The sequence below is a fragment of the Hippoglossus stenolepis genome, chromosome 3, assembly GCF_022539355.2.
Source record: "Hippoglossus stenolepis isolate QCI-W04-F060 chromosome 3, HSTE1.2, whole genome shotgun sequence".
Taxonomy (NCBI): domain Eukaryota; kingdom Metazoa; phylum Chordata; class Actinopteri; order Pleuronectiformes; family Pleuronectidae; genus Hippoglossus; species Hippoglossus stenolepis.
The window spans coordinates 21,359,597-21,376,938 of NC_061485.1; the positions used below are offsets into that span (position 1 = coordinate 21,359,597).

At 40.9% G+C, this 17,342-nt stretch overlaps 2 protein-coding genes across 43 annotated transcripts in view; one reads left to right on the forward strand and one right to left on the reverse strand.

Annotated features, from left to right (window-relative positions):
* Nucleotides 1-14,501, forward strand: part of cast (calpastatin) — a 37,779-nt gene extending 23,278 nt beyond the window's left edge. For 30 of the 42 annotated variants that reach the window (XM_035153219.2, XM_035153226.2, XM_035153233.2 and 27 more), the window contains 30 exons: nt 127-168; nt 247-348; nt 470-550; nt 1,653-1,691; nt 2,518-2,604; nt 2,819-2,890; nt 2,985-3,092; nt 3,956-4,051; nt 4,201-4,305; nt 4,448-4,564; nt 4,663-4,773; nt 4,877-4,966; nt 6,056-6,157; nt 6,315-6,419; nt 6,520-6,636; nt 6,735-6,848; nt 6,948-7,061; nt 7,958-8,026; nt 8,228-8,332; nt 8,433-8,549; nt 8,688-8,801; nt 9,257-9,364; nt 9,453-9,557; nt 9,652-9,744; nt 10,544-10,588; nt 10,679-10,816; nt 11,081-11,173; nt 11,766-11,795; nt 12,715-12,826; nt 12,949-14,501. In XM_035153219.2, the coding sequence (XP_035009110.1) occupies nt 127-168; nt 247-348; nt 470-550; nt 1,653-1,691; nt 2,518-2,604; nt 2,819-2,890; nt 2,985-3,092; nt 3,956-4,051; nt 4,201-4,305; nt 4,448-4,564; nt 4,663-4,773; nt 4,877-4,966; nt 6,056-6,157; nt 6,315-6,419; nt 6,520-6,636; nt 6,735-6,848; nt 6,948-7,061; nt 7,958-8,026; nt 8,228-8,332; nt 8,433-8,549; nt 8,688-8,801; nt 9,257-9,364; nt 9,453-9,557; nt 9,652-9,744; nt 10,544-10,588; nt 10,679-10,816; nt 11,081-11,173; nt 11,766-11,795; nt 12,715-12,813 (2,718 nt within the window). In that variant the 3' untranslated portion in view covers nt 12,814-12,826; nt 12,949-14,501. The remainder of the gene's footprint in view (nt 1-126; nt 169-246; nt 349-469; nt 551-1,652; nt 1,692-2,517; nt 2,605-2,818; nt 2,891-2,984; nt 3,093-3,955; nt 4,052-4,200; nt 4,306-4,447; nt 4,565-4,662; nt 4,774-4,876; nt 4,967-6,055; nt 6,158-6,314; nt 6,420-6,519; nt 6,637-6,734; nt 6,849-6,947; nt 7,062-7,957; nt 8,027-8,227; nt 8,333-8,432; nt 8,550-8,687; nt 8,802-9,256; nt 9,365-9,452; nt 9,558-9,651; nt 9,745-10,543; nt 10,589-10,678; nt 10,817-11,080; nt 11,174-11,765; nt 11,796-12,714; nt 12,827-12,948) is intronic. The other 12 variants (XM_035153243.2, XM_035153210.2, XM_035153216.2 and 9 more) reach the window with 6 other exon arrangements.
* Nucleotides 14,502-15,057: 556 nt separating this feature from the next.
* Nucleotides 15,058-17,342, reverse strand: cd8a (CD8a molecule). The gene is made up of 6 exons (XM_035153245.2): nt 17,030-17,342; nt 16,570-16,887; nt 16,412-16,489; nt 16,214-16,321; nt 15,950-15,989; nt 15,058-15,438 (listed from the first exon to the last, which is right to left on the reverse strand). Exons 1-6 carry the CDS (start codon nt 17,082-17,084, stop codon nt 15,387-15,389), a joined length of 651 nt encoding a protein of 216 aa, XP_035009136.1. The 5' UTR covers nt 17,085-17,342; the 3' UTR covers nt 15,058-15,386.

Genomic DNA, 17,342 nt, shown 5'->3' on the forward strand with positions numbered 1-17,342 from the left:
TTTTCCTCGGCTGACATTATTATGAAGAAGTTTTTCACAATTTTTACGTCTCTTTTTTTTATCATGGCCTTTTTATTTCTACCATTTGTTGTTGCCTGTTCAATTTCAACTGATTCTGTTTTGCAGGTACAGGTGGAGGTTCCTTCCACAGCAGCTAAAGTCAAAGAGGTAAACATTTTTGGGTTGGATTTGCTTTGAAATGCATGTTGCTCGCTTCCAGTGTGCTAACTTGTATTGCATGCTCAGGCACCTGCAGTGGATCCATTCGATGCCCTGGCCAGCATACTACCATCCGCTGATTCTATCGTGCCCCAACAGCCGGTGTACACCGGGCCAGAGGTCAAAGAGGTACAGCAGAGCTACAGTGTGAATGCATGTGTGTGTGTTTTTAAACTGACCAGGTATGTGATTGTAGGAAGCTGAAGCATGGTTCTGGTGTGAGTAACTGTGTGTTGCATGTGTATCACAGCATGGCGTCACCTCTGAGAAGGGTCACAAGTGTGGAGAAAGAGACGACACGCTGCCTCCAGGCTACAGATTTAAAGATATGGTCAGTTCTTCCCCCGTGTACCTCTCTTCATCACCTCCTCTGATTCACCAATTATAGCCATTTTGTCACGCCGCCAGTGGAGGGAATTTTTTTGTCCCATTGTCCCCAGACCTCACTGTCAACTGGTTGTCATGGATATAAAACTGTTCACACTGAGGGCTGTGGATTATCCAGAACAATGGGGATGTTTTAAAACATCATCATTGTCATATTTCATTGGTGTTAGCGCTGCAAATAAAACATCAATAGTCGATTCTATTGACGTGGAGATGAACAGGGCTGAGTATCAAACCTAAATATTTTCTTTGGTACCAACTGATCAAAAACAATGTCCTGTCAGATTCATCCTCTGGTCAGAATAGTTCAAGTTAAAATTGGCTGCTAGGGGTCTGGATAACAAAAGAAGTACACAAGTCAACAAAATATATAAAGCCCATTTAGTATTGGTCAAAAAACCCACTAAGATCTGGATTTTGTCTGCAATGGGAGTGGAGACAAACACTCCCGGGTCAAGTGCGAATAGACACAGGTTTTAATCGGCTCTGGCTCCGCTTGGCAGTAATGGAAAATGTTACACCAGGGTGAACGCGCAAATTTGGCAAGACAGCGAGGTGGAAGAGCATCGTGACGTAGAACGTGATGTACCAGTGTAAAAAAACAGAAAGGCAAAGTTCTCTACCAGTAATGGGAAAGGAGTCAAACGCCCTTTTTGCATGTTTAAAAAACCTGTGTATTGCTGCTTATTTTGGTATAACAAACATTTAACAGAGGTCTAGTTATTTTTAGACATTTTAATGAAGAATTTTCTATGTTGTATCTTCAAATTAAAACTTAAGTCTATTTTGTTTATTCAAAATGTTGAGCCTTTGCTTGTGTTTAGAACATTATAGAAGTCTGATATATTTAACTTCTCAATAAGATATTGAAAGTACAGATCATTTATAACAGTACTGTAGAGTCAAATATCTCAAAAGCTGGACTAAAGCTACCTTCATGGCCGGATTCCAGCAGAGGAAATGAGAGAATGTTTTGAACTGAGCTGGCAGCTTCTGATGAGCATTTTAGTTTTTTCTTCAGTCTAAAATGAATCTGTATTTTCTAGGCTCCGGGTCCTGCTGATGTGAAACCCATGGACGTCCCTGTAAGTGAATCTTTCACAACTCACATGTAGGGATGAGACTAAGTTCAGACACTGTGAAACTCTTTCCAGAGTGTTTCAGCCAATGAGAACACACTGACATCACACACACACACACACAGATACAGGAAGCTCTGTTTCCACTGCCCGATCTGCTGGTTCCTCTAGAGTGGGGAATGTTGCATTACATTCAAACACACAAGACCCACCTTCTCCATTCAAACTTGTTGGATCATGTCCTACCATACCCCAAGACTTGTGTAAATACGTGCCCGCGCCCGCGCGCACACACACACACACACACACACACACACACACACACACACACACACACAAACAAGAATAAGCAGATACTGTAACACTTTGATGTCCACCCATATGTAAGTTATTATTTACTCAACACACCCACACTTATCTCAGATCCAACTCCCACTCGTCGTCTTATCGAACGTAACTTTTGTCTCATGATGTGATTTCATCTTCTCCAGTGAGAGTTTAGTTGTGTGTATCATATTTTTGCCAAATCTGCACAATTCTACGTGGTACATGTTTCTATTTTGGTAGTTTATTTTGTCTTCATGGCATTTTAAGGGCGTGTCTGTACTTTTCCTTCACTATCAGTACATGCAGTCTGGTTCACATTATTTTGCCCTTTTGTTTAGTCGTACATGCCCTCTAGTGGAGGATCATGTGACTGATGTGGAGCATTAAAATCAGTTTTAGGTTGAGGTTATTTAATATTAAGGTTTTTGTTGAAAAAACAAACCTGATAAGAATGAGTTTTGTGTAGTTATCTGCTGCTGATGCACACCCTGTTTCTTTCTCTCAGAAACCAATGAACACAGATGAGGCCCTGGATGCCCTCTCCATTGGATTCATGACTTCTCCTGCTTTACCTGCATCCAAGAAGCAAGAGGTCAGAGTCGTAAAGACAAATATGACATGCATGTCCATGTTCTAACTTTACTCCTCATGTACTTCCTTGGGCATATTTATAATTGCCAGTGTGTTGTAGCTGGTATAAGCACAAAATGTGCCTTAAGTTCTTATATGAATTTAAAGGCATATGTAAAAGGCAAATCTAACAACTGTCTAACACAGTGTTTGTTTTTCCTACATGAAATATTTAGAGTACAGCCCATGTTGACACGGTCTGTGCAGCATCTGCTGGGCCGGCAAACTTTGCACCACCTCCTGTAAAGGTAAAGTAAAAACTTACTTGCCGTTAATGGCGTTATAGTGGCATCTGATTGAAGAAGCAGAGACTTTAAGTACCTAATGTCACCCCTGTTGCAGAAAGGTGAACGTCCTGCAGCTGCTCCTCCGGCTGATAAGAAAGCCAAGATGGAGAAAGTCTCAGACGATTTCTCTCTGGAGTCTGTGCTTTCCTCTGCTCCGACCACGGTACGTTTCGTGCAAGGGTGTCTTGGCTGGTCAGATATCGGTCTTAAAATTTAAAATGTTGTGTGCTTGAAGGAGTTAGTATTAGATGATATAATTCCGCCCAGTGAAAAAGACCCCGATCTGACCTGGTATTAACAACGGTCCTGACTGATCCCGATCACAAGTGGTCAGTGCTAAGTTCGGGTCTGAACGCACACCCAAATTCATGCTCAATGCGTCCTGAGATCCTCAGAGCTCATTATGTGGGGATGCATGTGTCCACATTCTTTTCGCTGTGCGAGCGCAAACGCATCCTGGACCACATATGAAGGACCAGCTACTCAGCTGACGTCTGTGACCTGCTACAGATTGTGTCTCAGTGTCAACGAGTTGATTTGTTTGTGGCCACAATATCAAGGCTGATCACCACAGGATATCAAAATCAAACGTATCAGCATCAGTATCTCTCTCTCTCTTACTCTGTCTCTCTCACAGACACACACACAAACACAGTGACATCAGACACATCTTTAAACTCAGACTGGGTAATAAAACAACATAAGTTGGTCTTTTGGTCAGAAATGACATTTGTATGTATTTTCATATCGAGCAGGGAAGTGATCCGATCACAAGTGGTCACACGAGACACATTCAGGACGCAGTTTAATGTCAGCTGTGAACAAACCAACTTAGCACTGTCCACTTATGATCACATCTCTCAGAGTGGACGTTATTACCAGGTCTGAGTTTAAAAAGTACATACTACTACTACATTTAACACTAAAACTTGCAGTTAAAAGATGAACCTTATTTCACTTTGCCATTATGTATGCATTGATCTGTACTTTATAAATGTGGAGTGTTTTTTCTGTTGCCTGTTTTAGAAAGCAGCTGCTCCTGTGGCTGTGTGTACTGCTCCTCCCGCTGATAAAAAAGCCAAGATGGAGAAACCTGTGGTCACCAAGCCCAAGGCTGATGAGGTGAGGGTTAGCCTAACCCTAACAGGATATGAAGAGGATAATATATGCTAATATCCACCGCCTCCAGCCCTCTACTGTCTTATTTCTGTATTAAAACCCTACATGATGGAGTAGTAGATCATTCATTTCCTCTCCCGTCCTCTTTGCAGGGTGCATCAATGTCTCTGGACGCTCTCAGTGCTCTAAGCGACTCGTTGCCGGCAGCAGCACCGAAACCTGAATCCCCCAAACTCAGGCCTGAGGACATTGTCTCGGTAGGAGCACAAACTATGTCTTTGCCTCAGAGCATTCCAAGGTCTCTCCTGAGAGCAGTGAAAGACATGTCTCACTCCCCTACTAACACCTACATTTCATTCCAGACAATATCTTATCTCTTCCTCCTTTTCCTTTTCATAGGAGGACAAACTGAAGAAGGAGAAGGGTGTGCGTGTAGGAGAAAGGGAGGACACACTTCCTCCAGAGTACAGGTTTAATAAGGAGAAGCTGGAAAAACTGCCTGCTCCTAAACCTGAGGTGAGACCGGCACAAGTTCTTAGATCTTTAAATCATACTTTAGGGTATGAAGCTCTAATTTATCACTGATGGATCCTTCACTGCGTCTCCTCCTGCAGCCCACCATGGCCCCAGGTGACGCTCTGGACTTTTTGTCTGGAGACTTCATGACGTCCTCAGCAGCTCCGTCAGTCCAGGCTCCTGTTCCCCCCCGCTCAGCTCCTGCACAGGTACACTGTGGATCTATAACTTGTAACAGTATAGACAAAATCATACAAGCAAAGACCCAGAATTCAGTATCTCATCCAATGACATCTGTGTTGACTGGTGTAGAAAGCTCCTGCCGTTCCTCCGGTGGCTGGGCGTCCTGCCAAGATGGAGAGAGTCTCTCAGGACACTGTACTATCAGCTTCAACAGCTAAGGTACAGCACAGCACGCTCACACAACTCCTACATTGCGGGTGACTCTTGACTTGTCAAACGTCCACTGACATTGGTAATAGTCATCCTAACCCATAACAATTCAGTTTTCCAGGGATGTGAATGAACACAGATATTCTGCAGATAGAACACCAGATATAAACAGCATCTGAATCTTAGCGGTGACATTTGAGCTATTTCTAAATATGTTTTCAGTGTCGTCACTCAAATCTAAATATACAGACATCATACAGACACTGATTCAGTCAGGGTAACTCCCTCTTTCACTTTGTACAGTTACTGCATCGTTTCTAATGCCCAATAAAGCTTCACGTCCATAAAACTGATCATCATTTCAACAGCTTCAACAGGAAGTGCCACCTGCCAGCGCAGAAAGACCTTCTATGATGCAGATTTGTTAGATAATGAGGCTACAAGCTGAATACAGACGTGTGGTAGATTTAATTTTAATATGCTGATATTCATCTTTTTCATTCATATTGTCCGATTTCTTGTTCATTACCGTAAAAAGCTTTGCTGATGATTGCTAGGTGTTATTTTTACATCATGATCCCGTATTCACGCCTGCACGGCACCTTATCAACCAGGCAGTAGATCAGTGCGATATCTTTCAAGCTGATTCACTTTTCTTTTATCATAGACACAGTTACCTACCTCTTCCATCATTGTTTCACTGTTAAAACCTCTCACACAACTTCCACTATTCATTTCCACCGAGACAATTGACAGTTAAAGACAAATCAGGCTTCATTATTTGACTAAAAATATTTATATGCAAAATATGTGTATAAACAAGACTGTAAACAGCTACAAATTTAATAGCTTAATAATAGTATACTTATATACTATAAGTAATGCTATATTAATAATATAATAGCTTTGTGCTCCACCACTGCATCATCCATTTGAATACAATTTTTTATATACTGTCTATGAATATAACCAATAATGGATTGCACAAATGAAAACGAGTACTTACTACACTACTTCAGATCTGTTTATTTTTGTATTCACCCTTAACTTGATTAGGTTATCGCAGATTTTTAATCCAATCTGTGTTTTGCGTTTTAGAAAGTTGAATCCGCTGCACTTCCCCCTGCTGATAAGAAAGGAAAAGTAGAGAAAGCCCCTGCTAAAAAGGACACCACTGATGACAAGCTCCAGACTACTCCGGTGAGACACAGATCCACAGATTACTTTTCCTACTTTTTTCCCTTGCCGTTTTTATTTTCCTCTTCCCTGTTTCGCCTTGTTGTCTTGTCATCTTTTCGCATTGGGAGAGACATTTTATTTCCGTGGTTACGAATCAGATCTCCTGTTCTCTCCTCAGGGCGACTCCATGTCTCTGGACGCTCTCAGTGCTCTCTGCGACACGTTGCCAGAAGACGCACCAAAACCTGAAGCCCCCAAACTCAGACCTGAGGACATCGTCGCGGTAAGGGACAGACAGCTTCCTGTTGTTGGCATACTGGTTCCATTTGTGTTCCATAGAACTGTTTTCTCACAGCGTCATTATCTCCCGCCCCTTTTCATAGGAGGACAAACTGAAGAAGGAGAAGGGTGTGCGTGTAGGAGAAAGGGAGGACACACTTCCTCCAGAGTACAGGTTTAATAAGGAGAAGCTGGAAAAACTGCCTGCTCCTAAACCTGAGGTGAGACCGGCACAAGTTCTTAGATCTTTAAACCATACTTTAGGGTATGAAGCTCTAATTTATCACTGATGGATCCTTCACTGCGTCTCCTCCTGCAGCCCACCATGGCCCCAGGTGAGGCTCTGGACTTTTTGTCTGGAGACTTCATGACGTCCTCAGCAGCGCCGTCAGTCCAGGCTCCTGTTCCCCCCCGCTCAGCTCCTCCTGCACAGGTACACTGTGGATCTGTTGTCAAGATAATCTTTTAAGATTGTTTATTTTATTTCCTTCCCACTGTGTTAAAACAAAAAACTTTCATCTCTTTTCTTCAGACCAAAGTTGAGGATTTGTCAGCTCTGGATTTTCTCGCTGGAGACTTTGTGTCTCCAGCTAAAGCTTCTGGAGTTAAGGCGGCCGCCCCTCCTTCTTTCAGGAGGGCACCAGAGGTAAAGCTGTCGCAGTGAATGTATGTTTGTGAGTTTCCATATCTGGGATCCACTCTGTCCTCCTACAGCAGGGATGGGCTATCATTTTTCCTTAGGGGCCACATGAGAAACCCAGATTGTTGCCAGGGGCCAAACTAATTTTGTCACACTGCACCGCTAATATCACCACTAGATTAAATTATAAATATTGTGCACTAACTCTTATTCCTCAGCATTTATTATATTAAAAACTATTAGAAAAAGCATCTTATTAAAACAATTTAATATGCAGGAGTCCTTAAAGATAATATAGAGTTAATCCAAAGCAGCATAATATCAGGGACGCTTTCATTGATTAAACCCATCCTGTATTCCTCTTATATCATTGATAAGAGCTTAACAGCTAAACTAACCTTATAAAAAAATAAATCCAAACGAGTATAACATCTCCTGTCCTGACCACAGGTTACTTATTTTAATGAATGAGAACAATTAGTTGTTTATTGTATTATTCGCTGTGGATTATCAACAACAGATTTCTGTATTTCCATGCATTTTTTGCCTCAAAGTGTCAGCTCAAGTTTACGTCTTTCAATAAGGCCACACGTCTGTTGCAAACGAAGAACACAGCTCTGCCGTGAATTTCAGTGAAAAATACGAAGCAGTCCATGACTTATTAACACTCTACATTCGGCATCGACCATACGCTGTTTAGTGCTCATTTGTAGTAGGCCCGGTCCAGCCTGTGGGCCATACAATGCCCAGGTCTGTTCCATAGTATACGTTTCCTTACTACGTTAAAATAAATGGAAGGAATTCAATTTCTACTCTCATCAGTTTACGTCTGTCCCTGTGGTTTTTAATGTCCTTTGTCATTTTCAGTCTGTGTCACACTGTATTTCCCTGTGTGTCTGCAGATTACAGTGTGTCCTATAGAGCAACCCACCCCCGTCCAACAGAAACAGGAACAACCCAAGACAGTAACCGTGAGGATTCAAGTCAATCTCTGTCTGAAATGCTTTAATTTCACTGTAGATCTTTGTTCTTTTACAATCACACTTCAAACTGAATATTTAACAAAAAGTAAATGTATATTTTCACATGTCTTACTTTAGCCCCTCTTGCCTTGCTTTTATTGATTAGCCTAAGAATATGACAAATATCACAATCTCCTGTTCTCTCCTCAGGGCGACTCCATGTCTCTGGACGCTCTCAGTGCTCTCTGCGACACGTTGCCAGAAGACGCACCAAAACCTGAAGCCCCCAAACTCAGACCTCAGGACATCGTCGCGGTAAGGGACAGACAGCTTCCTGTTGTTGGCATACCAGTTCCATTTGTGTTCCATAGAACTGTTTTCTCACAGCGTCATTATCTCCCGCCCCTTTTCATAGGAGGACAAACTGAAGAAGGAGAAGGGTGTGCGTGTAGGAGAAAGGGAGGACACACTTCCTCCAGAGTACAGGTTTAATAAGGAGAAGCTGGAAAAACTGCCTGCTCCTAAACCTGAGGTGAGACCGGCACAAGTTCTTAGATCTTTAAATCATACTTTAGGGTATGAAGCTCTGAGACATGATGAATCAATGTCAAATAAATTTGCATCAATAAGTTTATCACTGATGGATCCTTCACTGCGTCTCCTCCTGCAGCCCACCATGGCCCCAGGTGAGGCTCTGGACTTTTTGTCTGGAGACTTCATGACGTCCTCAGCAGCTCCGTCAGTCCAGGCTCCTGTTCCCCCCCGCTCAGCTCCTCCTGCAAAGGTACACTGTGGATCTGTTGTTAGCACCAATAGCAATAGCAGGGTGATGTAGAGATACATCATTTTGTTTGTCCAGAAACAGTAGTGATGGTAGAATGACAAATTTCTTTAACTAAACTTTATTTATTTTAAGTATTAAAACAACAGGTTCTGCTGGTACAGGGGGTTTTGTGACTCTGGAGAGAGCGAGACTGGTTCATCCTGTCTTCACTCTTTGTGCTAGGCTATATATTTATATATTTATTACCAGCAATGGCAAATAAGACAAGACAATTTGAACTTTATAATATTGGAGCTTGGTGAAGGTAGTGGTCAAGCTTCAGGTCAGTTTTTTAAGTTCTCATTCAGCAGTGATATCTTTTCCTCATCAGTGGATACAGTAATAAATGAATGAATGAATTATTCCAACACCACGTAAATGGACAATTCATCATTGCCGTCCTTTCCCTCCTTCAGCCCTCTGCAGACTTTGCTCTTGATGCCTTGGCAGGAGACTTTGTTAGCACCACTGCTGCTCCGATAGTGAAGTCTGCTGCTTGTGCTCCCACGGAGGCTGATCCGCAGGTAAACATACGAATACACACTTTTGAACTATTTAAACATTCCAAAACCCTGCAGTCACACAACAATCTTTTTGTCTGTGTGTACTCAGCTGGCAGCAGGAGCAGACAGTGCCATGGATGCTCTGTCCAACACCTTGAAGGATATCACACCCATCCCTCAGCCCGCCCCGCTTCCTACCAAAGACATTGTGAAGGTAGCTAGGATGCTTCAAGAGCATAGCCGGAGGGAGAGAGAATTAAAAAAAAAAAAAACACAGTCACTTCAACTCATCTGTTTGGTTGTTGCAGGAGAAAAAGGTTGTGGAGGAGAGGTTGATTAAGATGGGAGAGCGAGATGACTCTCTGCCGCCAGAATATCGACTCACTGAGGAAGATCTTAAGGTAAACTGACGTCTACATTTATACACTATGATACGTTATGTGATTTTGAGTATTAAAGGTGTCTACTGACCCTATATGACTTATATTGTTATTTTATTCTGGACAGTAGACTAAATTAACTAAATCCATTAGTTTCTTGTCAAATAACATTCTAATAAAAGATAGATATAATATATATAGTGGTTGCTATGAATACTGTGATGGCCACTGTCTATTTATTTGTACTGCAACAACAGTAACACAAAAATGAATGCATCAGAATATTTACTTAAATGTTTAATGGGACATTTACATCAGGGATGGAGAACCTCTGTCCCATCAAGGGTCATTTCAATTTTTATAACATCCTTCACAGGCCATATTGAATTATTGAGCACATATATCACAATAACTTCTCACATGGGATGGCTGGAACTGCTTCTCTGAGGCAAGGTGTCTGATGCCAGATGGTAGTGATGGTAATGATGCGACTCACTGCCGGTTTTGACCAAAACAACTTGCTCAAACAAATCCTCACCCACTTTTTTTAGTGTCACGCACGACTTGTAAAGACAACGATTCCTCTGTCATATCAAACTCAGAAAGTGGGCCCACAAACAAAAATGGCTACTTAAGCATTACTTGTTATGTTACTTATGTTCCTTGTTGTGGTCTAGCCTGTCTTTTACTTCAACAAAAAAGTATTTTATCTTATGCCATCTTCCTTTTATTACAGAACAATAGAATACACGGCTGTATACCCCTGATTTATAATTGTTGCTTTAGTATGTGTCTAATTTACCTCTCTTTCATTCTATAGAAAATGGCAGAAGAAAAGGCAAAAGCAGCTGCAGCACCCAAGGAGGTAAGTGTGTCACAGAGTAGATGAATGATAATAAGATATATAGAGAATGTGCAGATAGTGTGTAACTTCCTTTCCTTTTCTGCCATGTAGAAGGGCATGGATGATGCTACAGCCTTTGACCTGCTGTCCAGTGATTTCTCTGCTGCTCCTAAACCTGCTGCTCCGGTCAAATCATCTGCAGCCACGACAAAGCTGGAAGCTCCTGCGCAGGACTCAAAGCCACTGAAGGTAGCACAGACTGCAAAACCACCTCCAGTTTAGTGAGGGCGGTTTGGCGTTACATAACAAATACCCCTGGATACGTTGACGTGGCCGCATTCCATTCAGAGGAGGCAGTTCCAGGGTCCTCGTATTGTGCATTTCAGTATTTCATCGACGTGCAAAATGTGGTTGTTCTACCATGTACATGAAAGTTGGACAACTGCTTTAAATTGTAACTTAAACTACTGTGGGTTTAATATGTTTGTTTATCACCTTTTTTTTCTTTCTTAGCCAATGGCCGCTCCTGTTCTGGACTCCCTGGCGGACACCTTGCTCCCAGACGCCAAAGAGTTCAAATCCAAAACAGACCAACCAAAACCAAAGGTACAGAGAACAGATCAGGATGTGACATCAGCTCTTTTTGTTCACCTTTTACTTGTTCATCTGTCACACTGAAGAAACCTCTAATTATAACATATATCTTGTGACTTCATGCATTACATTTTTGTTTCAGCTCAAGTAGTAATCACAATCAAGGACATTTTTTCTACAGTCACATCCCAAAATGTCTCCGAAGATTTCCAGTCACCGTTATTTCTGTACTGCAGTCTTCTAGGAAAAGACATATGTCTCTGTATCTCTACTGTGTTACATTTGAAAGCATTTTCAAGTTGTGTAAAAACCTTTCAGTAGCTATCTTGTTTTTGCAAGTTGGAGCAAGAGTGAAATCTTTCATGTTCACTTCAGCCTAAACACAGTCCCAGATTCATATCTTTGTATAAGCTGACATCTACTGGTAAAAATCTCTTACTCACTAATGCTTGTAAGTACAAACATGTTACTGATGTGAAGACACTTTATCAGTTACATGGCGCCCTCTACAGGTTGTTTACTAGCATTTACTGAGTCAGTGGTCACCACCTCCCAGAGCGACATGGGGCTGTTGAGCCTAACCAAGGTGTTGACTTTTTTACAGGGCAAGAGCAAGTCAAAGTCAAAGTCCAAAGTAAGCAAAGTGCCTGCTGCATGGAGACCGGAAATAAACTGGATAGATTAAGCTGATGCATCATTATGGACAAAATTAATCTGTGCGCTTTTAATCAAGCTGAAGTTCAAGCTCGAATGTTGGAGCCTGTGCTCCCTGCACACAGCTGCATGTGATGCACTCTACGCTACTGCTTTGCCTGATCATAATTTCTTTAATAATTACATTCAATCTGTTTATGTGTATCGTCTTTGTCTTTTATGTTATATTTGTATACTTGCACTTGTGCAATGACAACAAACCTACCTATCTACCAAACTACCGAACTACAAACCTACCTACCAACAAACCAAACTACCGAACTACAAACCTACCTACCAACAAACCAAACTACCGACTACAAACCTACCTACCAACAAACCAAACTACAGACCTACAAACCTACCTACCAACGAACCAAACTACCGAACTACAAACCTACCTACCAACAAACCAAACTACCGACTACAAACCTACCTACCAACAAACCAACCTACCTACCAACAAACCAAACTACCGAACTACAAACCTACCTACCAACAAACCAAACTACCGAACTACAAACCTACCTACCAACAAACCAAACTACAGACCTACAAACCTACCTACCAACAAACCAAACTACCGAACTACAAACCTACCTACCTACATACAAACCAAATGACCTAGTTACAAACCAACCTACCTACCTACCAGGCTACCTATAAACCTACCAGACTAGCTACCTACCTACAAACCTACCTACCATCCTACCTGCCAACCTACTTATCTACCTACCTTAATGCCCGCCTGCCTGCCTGCCTACCTTTCAAATTATCTCTATAATTATTGCATGCAAAGGTGCTGCTCCTTCTATTCCTTTATATAGATATTAAAAAACAACTTGAACCATGTGTTTCAGAAACATCATGCAGAGGAGCCACCTGCCACTGACCTGTCATCAGCTCAGCTAAGCTCAGACGTTGTGTCAACATCTTCAAAGAAGGGAGGCAAGAGCTAGACCACCTTGTAAGGTCAGTTCTCATCTTTTTTCACAATTTTACCTGATGATAAGATGAGATGTGCCAAATACGACGAGGATTAATGTCTCCACAGCGCTCCACTGACTGCTGAATGTGTCACGTGTCTGTTACAGGTGGTCGGTGCCTTTTGTCCTCGAGGGACGCAGGGACGCATCAGTGTGGGGTCTGCTCTGTGGATAATTGTTCTATTTTTCTAAATCGTCAAGAATGTACATTGGATGAAAGACAAACCTAGACATGCCCATAACACACACATGCACACACACACACACACACACACACACACACACACACACACACACACACACACACACACACACCTCTGCGTGTAGTGCCTTTCTTGTTCGGTTTCACATGTGTTGTTGGATGAGGAGCTTTTGGTTTCTGTCTCTGCAGAAAGTGACTTTTTTGAAACATGGATGGATATAAAGAACGAGCGAAGAAAAGAAACAGAAAGAGGGTAAACTGGGGAAAGAGAGGAGGTTAAGGCACGTTAAAAAAAAGTTTGTTTTGCTGGTTGCTGTGTTGAGTGTGCTGATGGAAGGAAAGTGTTGCGTTTGCATCTCAGCTGACAGTTTCCATTTTTCCAAAGATGCACAGATATATCAAAAACACACCGGTTATCTAAACCTGGTGGTATATTGGAGTGGTGGTGACTGTCAGCTCGAGTGGGAGAAGTATGTAGGGGGTTTATAGTATCGGGATGTTTGTGCAATCTTGTTGTACACAGAAAAGTCAAGTTTTTTATCACCAAGTGGTCAGATGCCAATAAGACACTAGTGTACAGCTTCGTCTGCGTATATTTTGGACAGCACGTAGTTTACATGATTAAATATGTGGAGGATTCACGGGAGGTGTTCTGCTTAATTCTGTATCTGAGAGCTTCTTTGCAAATGCCTTTTACTTTCTGTAGAGAAATATCTGTCAAGAGAAGAAGGGTCTTTTTTTCTTTTGTGTTCGGCCTTGCATTAAAAAAACATTACTGGTGTCCTGAAGAGCACTTAGTGAACCGAGGTGGTTACAAGTGTGAACTGCCATTTTGTATACTGTAAAAAAAGATTTTTGTTCTGTATAAGACAACACTGTATAATTTACAAAAGGCTTTCAGCTGTAAATCACTATAATTTCCCCAAGGTAATTTTTTTCTTCCTGACACAGGTTTTGTTGTGTGGGTATGTGTCAAAAGTTATAAGAGGTATTTTAGATGTGGGAATACTAACTAAATAAAATAAATCTAAAGTTTTAGATTTAGAATGTGTAGTTATTATATGAGAGTTTGGTTTTTACAATTTGCACAAAAGTAAGCATGAAGTGCCTTAAAAAGCTAAACATAGCAGGAAAAATATATCAAATCAGTAAACAATTATATTTTCTTACAGGTGCAAGGGAACTATTTGTATGTATTCAACAGAATGGGAACAGAATCTCTTTTTAAAATATTTTTCTCTCTCTCTTCTCGAATTAGTTTTTTTTTTGTTTCACTTTGCTTGGTTGTAGCCCACTTCCTTCTCACTCAGGGGGCTAGACAACTAAAAAACATGTCTATCGCTCAAACTTTATATTTTTGTGCCAAGAACCTGAATGACTGATGGTGGATGCAAATGAGTGGGTTTGTTGTGTAAAATAAAGAAAAATACGAAACGTAAATAAAGAGAAATGCAAGTCATTGTAGTCGAGGAAGATTGTTTTGAGTGGTATTAAGATTCATTTTATTTTATGTCTTTATTTTTCTTTTTACAATATTTAAAATAAAATAAAAAATCAACCAATTCTAAAATACTGTACATCCATTTTCAAGAAGACAACAATTCAATATTTGATCCTCATTACTTTGAAACCAGAGAAATTATATTCACACGGGAAAAAAAATAAAATAAAAAATATAAAACCTTAAAAAATACAATCTAAACTTTTTGACATTTCAAGTTAGCATCCTACCAGATTTAATTTCAGCAGAGAAGATTCTTTTCTTTTTTATAGTCATTTGATTTTTTTATTTATTTATTTAGGGCTGAAGAGAAGTTAAATCACAAAACTAACAGACGTAACTAAACCACTAAAAGAGTGTAATTGAAATTAAAAATCAATGCAGGGAAACAGAGAAAGGCTAAAAGACAACAGTGAAAATATGGCTTTCAAAACAAGAACTTATAAATGTAACCATGAATGAGATCTTTACAAAAGTGAAATTAAATACATCCTTTTTTTTTCATAAATGTTTTTTTTATTTTTTATTATCTGGATTGATAGTGATTGGATAAGTAAACACTTCAAAAGGTTTTATTTGAGTAAAAGAGAACACAGTGATAGTGACAGAGCGGCTCGGTCGACTGTAAAACCACAACGCAGATAATGTTGACAATGAAAAGCTTTCAAAGTCTGATGAGTATTTGACTTGAAAGATTCCTGTTTTGTATTTTCTGTCACACACAGTGAAAATGTTTTAACTTGCCAGTAAATTATTCACAGTGTAATTAAACTGTAAATAAGATTATTTTAGGAACAATAACTAATAATCACAGTTAAAAGAAACAAAACAGCCGCATTGAGATTAAACATGTGGGTTGTTCCTCATCTGTTTTCCAGGAGGCATCGTACGCGGCCTATTCAAGATAAACAAAGTATTTAGAAATAATAAGTGAAGAGTTATTTCAGTGACTTGTGTCGCCACAATGGAATTAAACAGGAAACAGGTCTGTGAATACACTGAGGTCTGGTTTAAATGTGACATTTTTTTTACGAAACATGAAACACATAAAGAATTCAGTTTCAGCGACACTAAATCCCTGCATTGAGGCCTTTGTGGAAATAAAACTAGGGGTTATTCAAATTTCTTTATAATTTCTTTGAAGATTTATACAAACAGCAATGTCATCAATTACACTGATTACAGGGTAAATAGAGACAAAGCTCTCAAAGTGATTTGAGTTGCAGTTATTGTTGATTTTATGAAATAACTTACTTGATTAATGCTAAAAAATCGAAGAAGATATGAAAAAGATAATTTAAAAAAATGTGTGGGGTGGGTTCAGAGGACTAATGACTTTAAAATCCTTGCTAAGGCTCTGAGTGGAAAGAAAACTTCGAAAGAAATTAGATAAAAGAAAAACTTACTTTCTTCTGTAGTGGTGCGGGCATCTCCGCGTCCTTATTTCTACAGCAAATCAAGAGTGTTAATCATTACACACCGATTACAGCAAACTCACCAAAGTTTAAATCAAAAGCAGAACTGAATACTGAAAATGTTCAGGTGGATAATGTAGAATTTAAAATAACAAGTTTCCGGTTTCCAAAGCAAACAGCATTCAGCGTGATAAGACGCAGGCAGGCACGTGAAGGCTGGAGGGCTGTCAGGTCACAGATATCAGACAAACTTACGGTTACAGTACAGGCTGGTGATGATGAGGAGGAGAAGAAGAAGGCCGCAGCCGCCGGCCAGTGGTCCCAGAATGATTATTGAGCAATAGATGGAAGGACTGGTTTCACCTACAAAACATGTCCTCAATCAAACCCATACTTTCTACAGAGGATTGTTAAACTGAATTGCCTCATGACTTGTTTTAGAGCCGCTCTTACAAACACAGGCCTTGGTGGTCGTGGGTGGGTTTCCAGTGGTGACCAGTGGAGCTCTGGTCGCGACCACAGCTGTTTCCTCTAAGACACAGGAAGAATGCGAGGTAAAGATAATTCCACCATGTGTTGATCAGACCATACTTACAGGAAACAAATCTCACCTCCTATCAGTCGAGTTACTTTGCCAAATTTCAGCTCGTTGCCTATAATGCAGGCGCAGCCGTAGTCGCCGCTGTCCCGAACTTTGCTGAAGGACTTCAGCGTCAGGATGTTGTTCTCCATCTTCGAGTAATGCATGTTTGGGGAGAGAGGAGTCGGGCCCTTTTTGTCGCCATTTCGGCCGAAAGAAGCGATGAATTCCATCCCTGATCTGTCCAGAATTCGAAACCAGACGGCCGTGTTGCACACTTCAACAGGCTTGCACTTGATGTCGACTGTCCCCCCCTCTACGACTTTGTCACCAGCTCCTGAGGCACTCGCTAAAAAAAACAACATAATAAAATGGAAGCATTAAAACATATATATCACCTCTCAGTTTCAGGGGCCCTCAATTCAAAGACGAGACAAAGATCATAGGGCCCTTTTAAAGCTTTGTATGAATAAACCTTATATCAAACTTACTTTGATAAAACACCAGAATCACCAGCATCTGAATCCACTTTTGGTCCATTTTCATCTCACAGACGACAATAGCTTGAGAACCAGGCTTTGTGGTGCTTGTTGGCGGCTGCCTAGAGATAATTCAGCGAGATATCAAACCACGCCCCACCTGTAACCTTCTTCTCCGCCGTGTCAAATGGGATCATTGCAGCGCAGCGTTTGCAGAGGCCTCCTGCAGCACGGTCGTGGTCTGTGACACGTTTTGAAGTGGAGCCCACCGATGTGCAGCTTCTTCTCTCCTCCTGCACGAAGCATCGAACAGACTTCATCCACG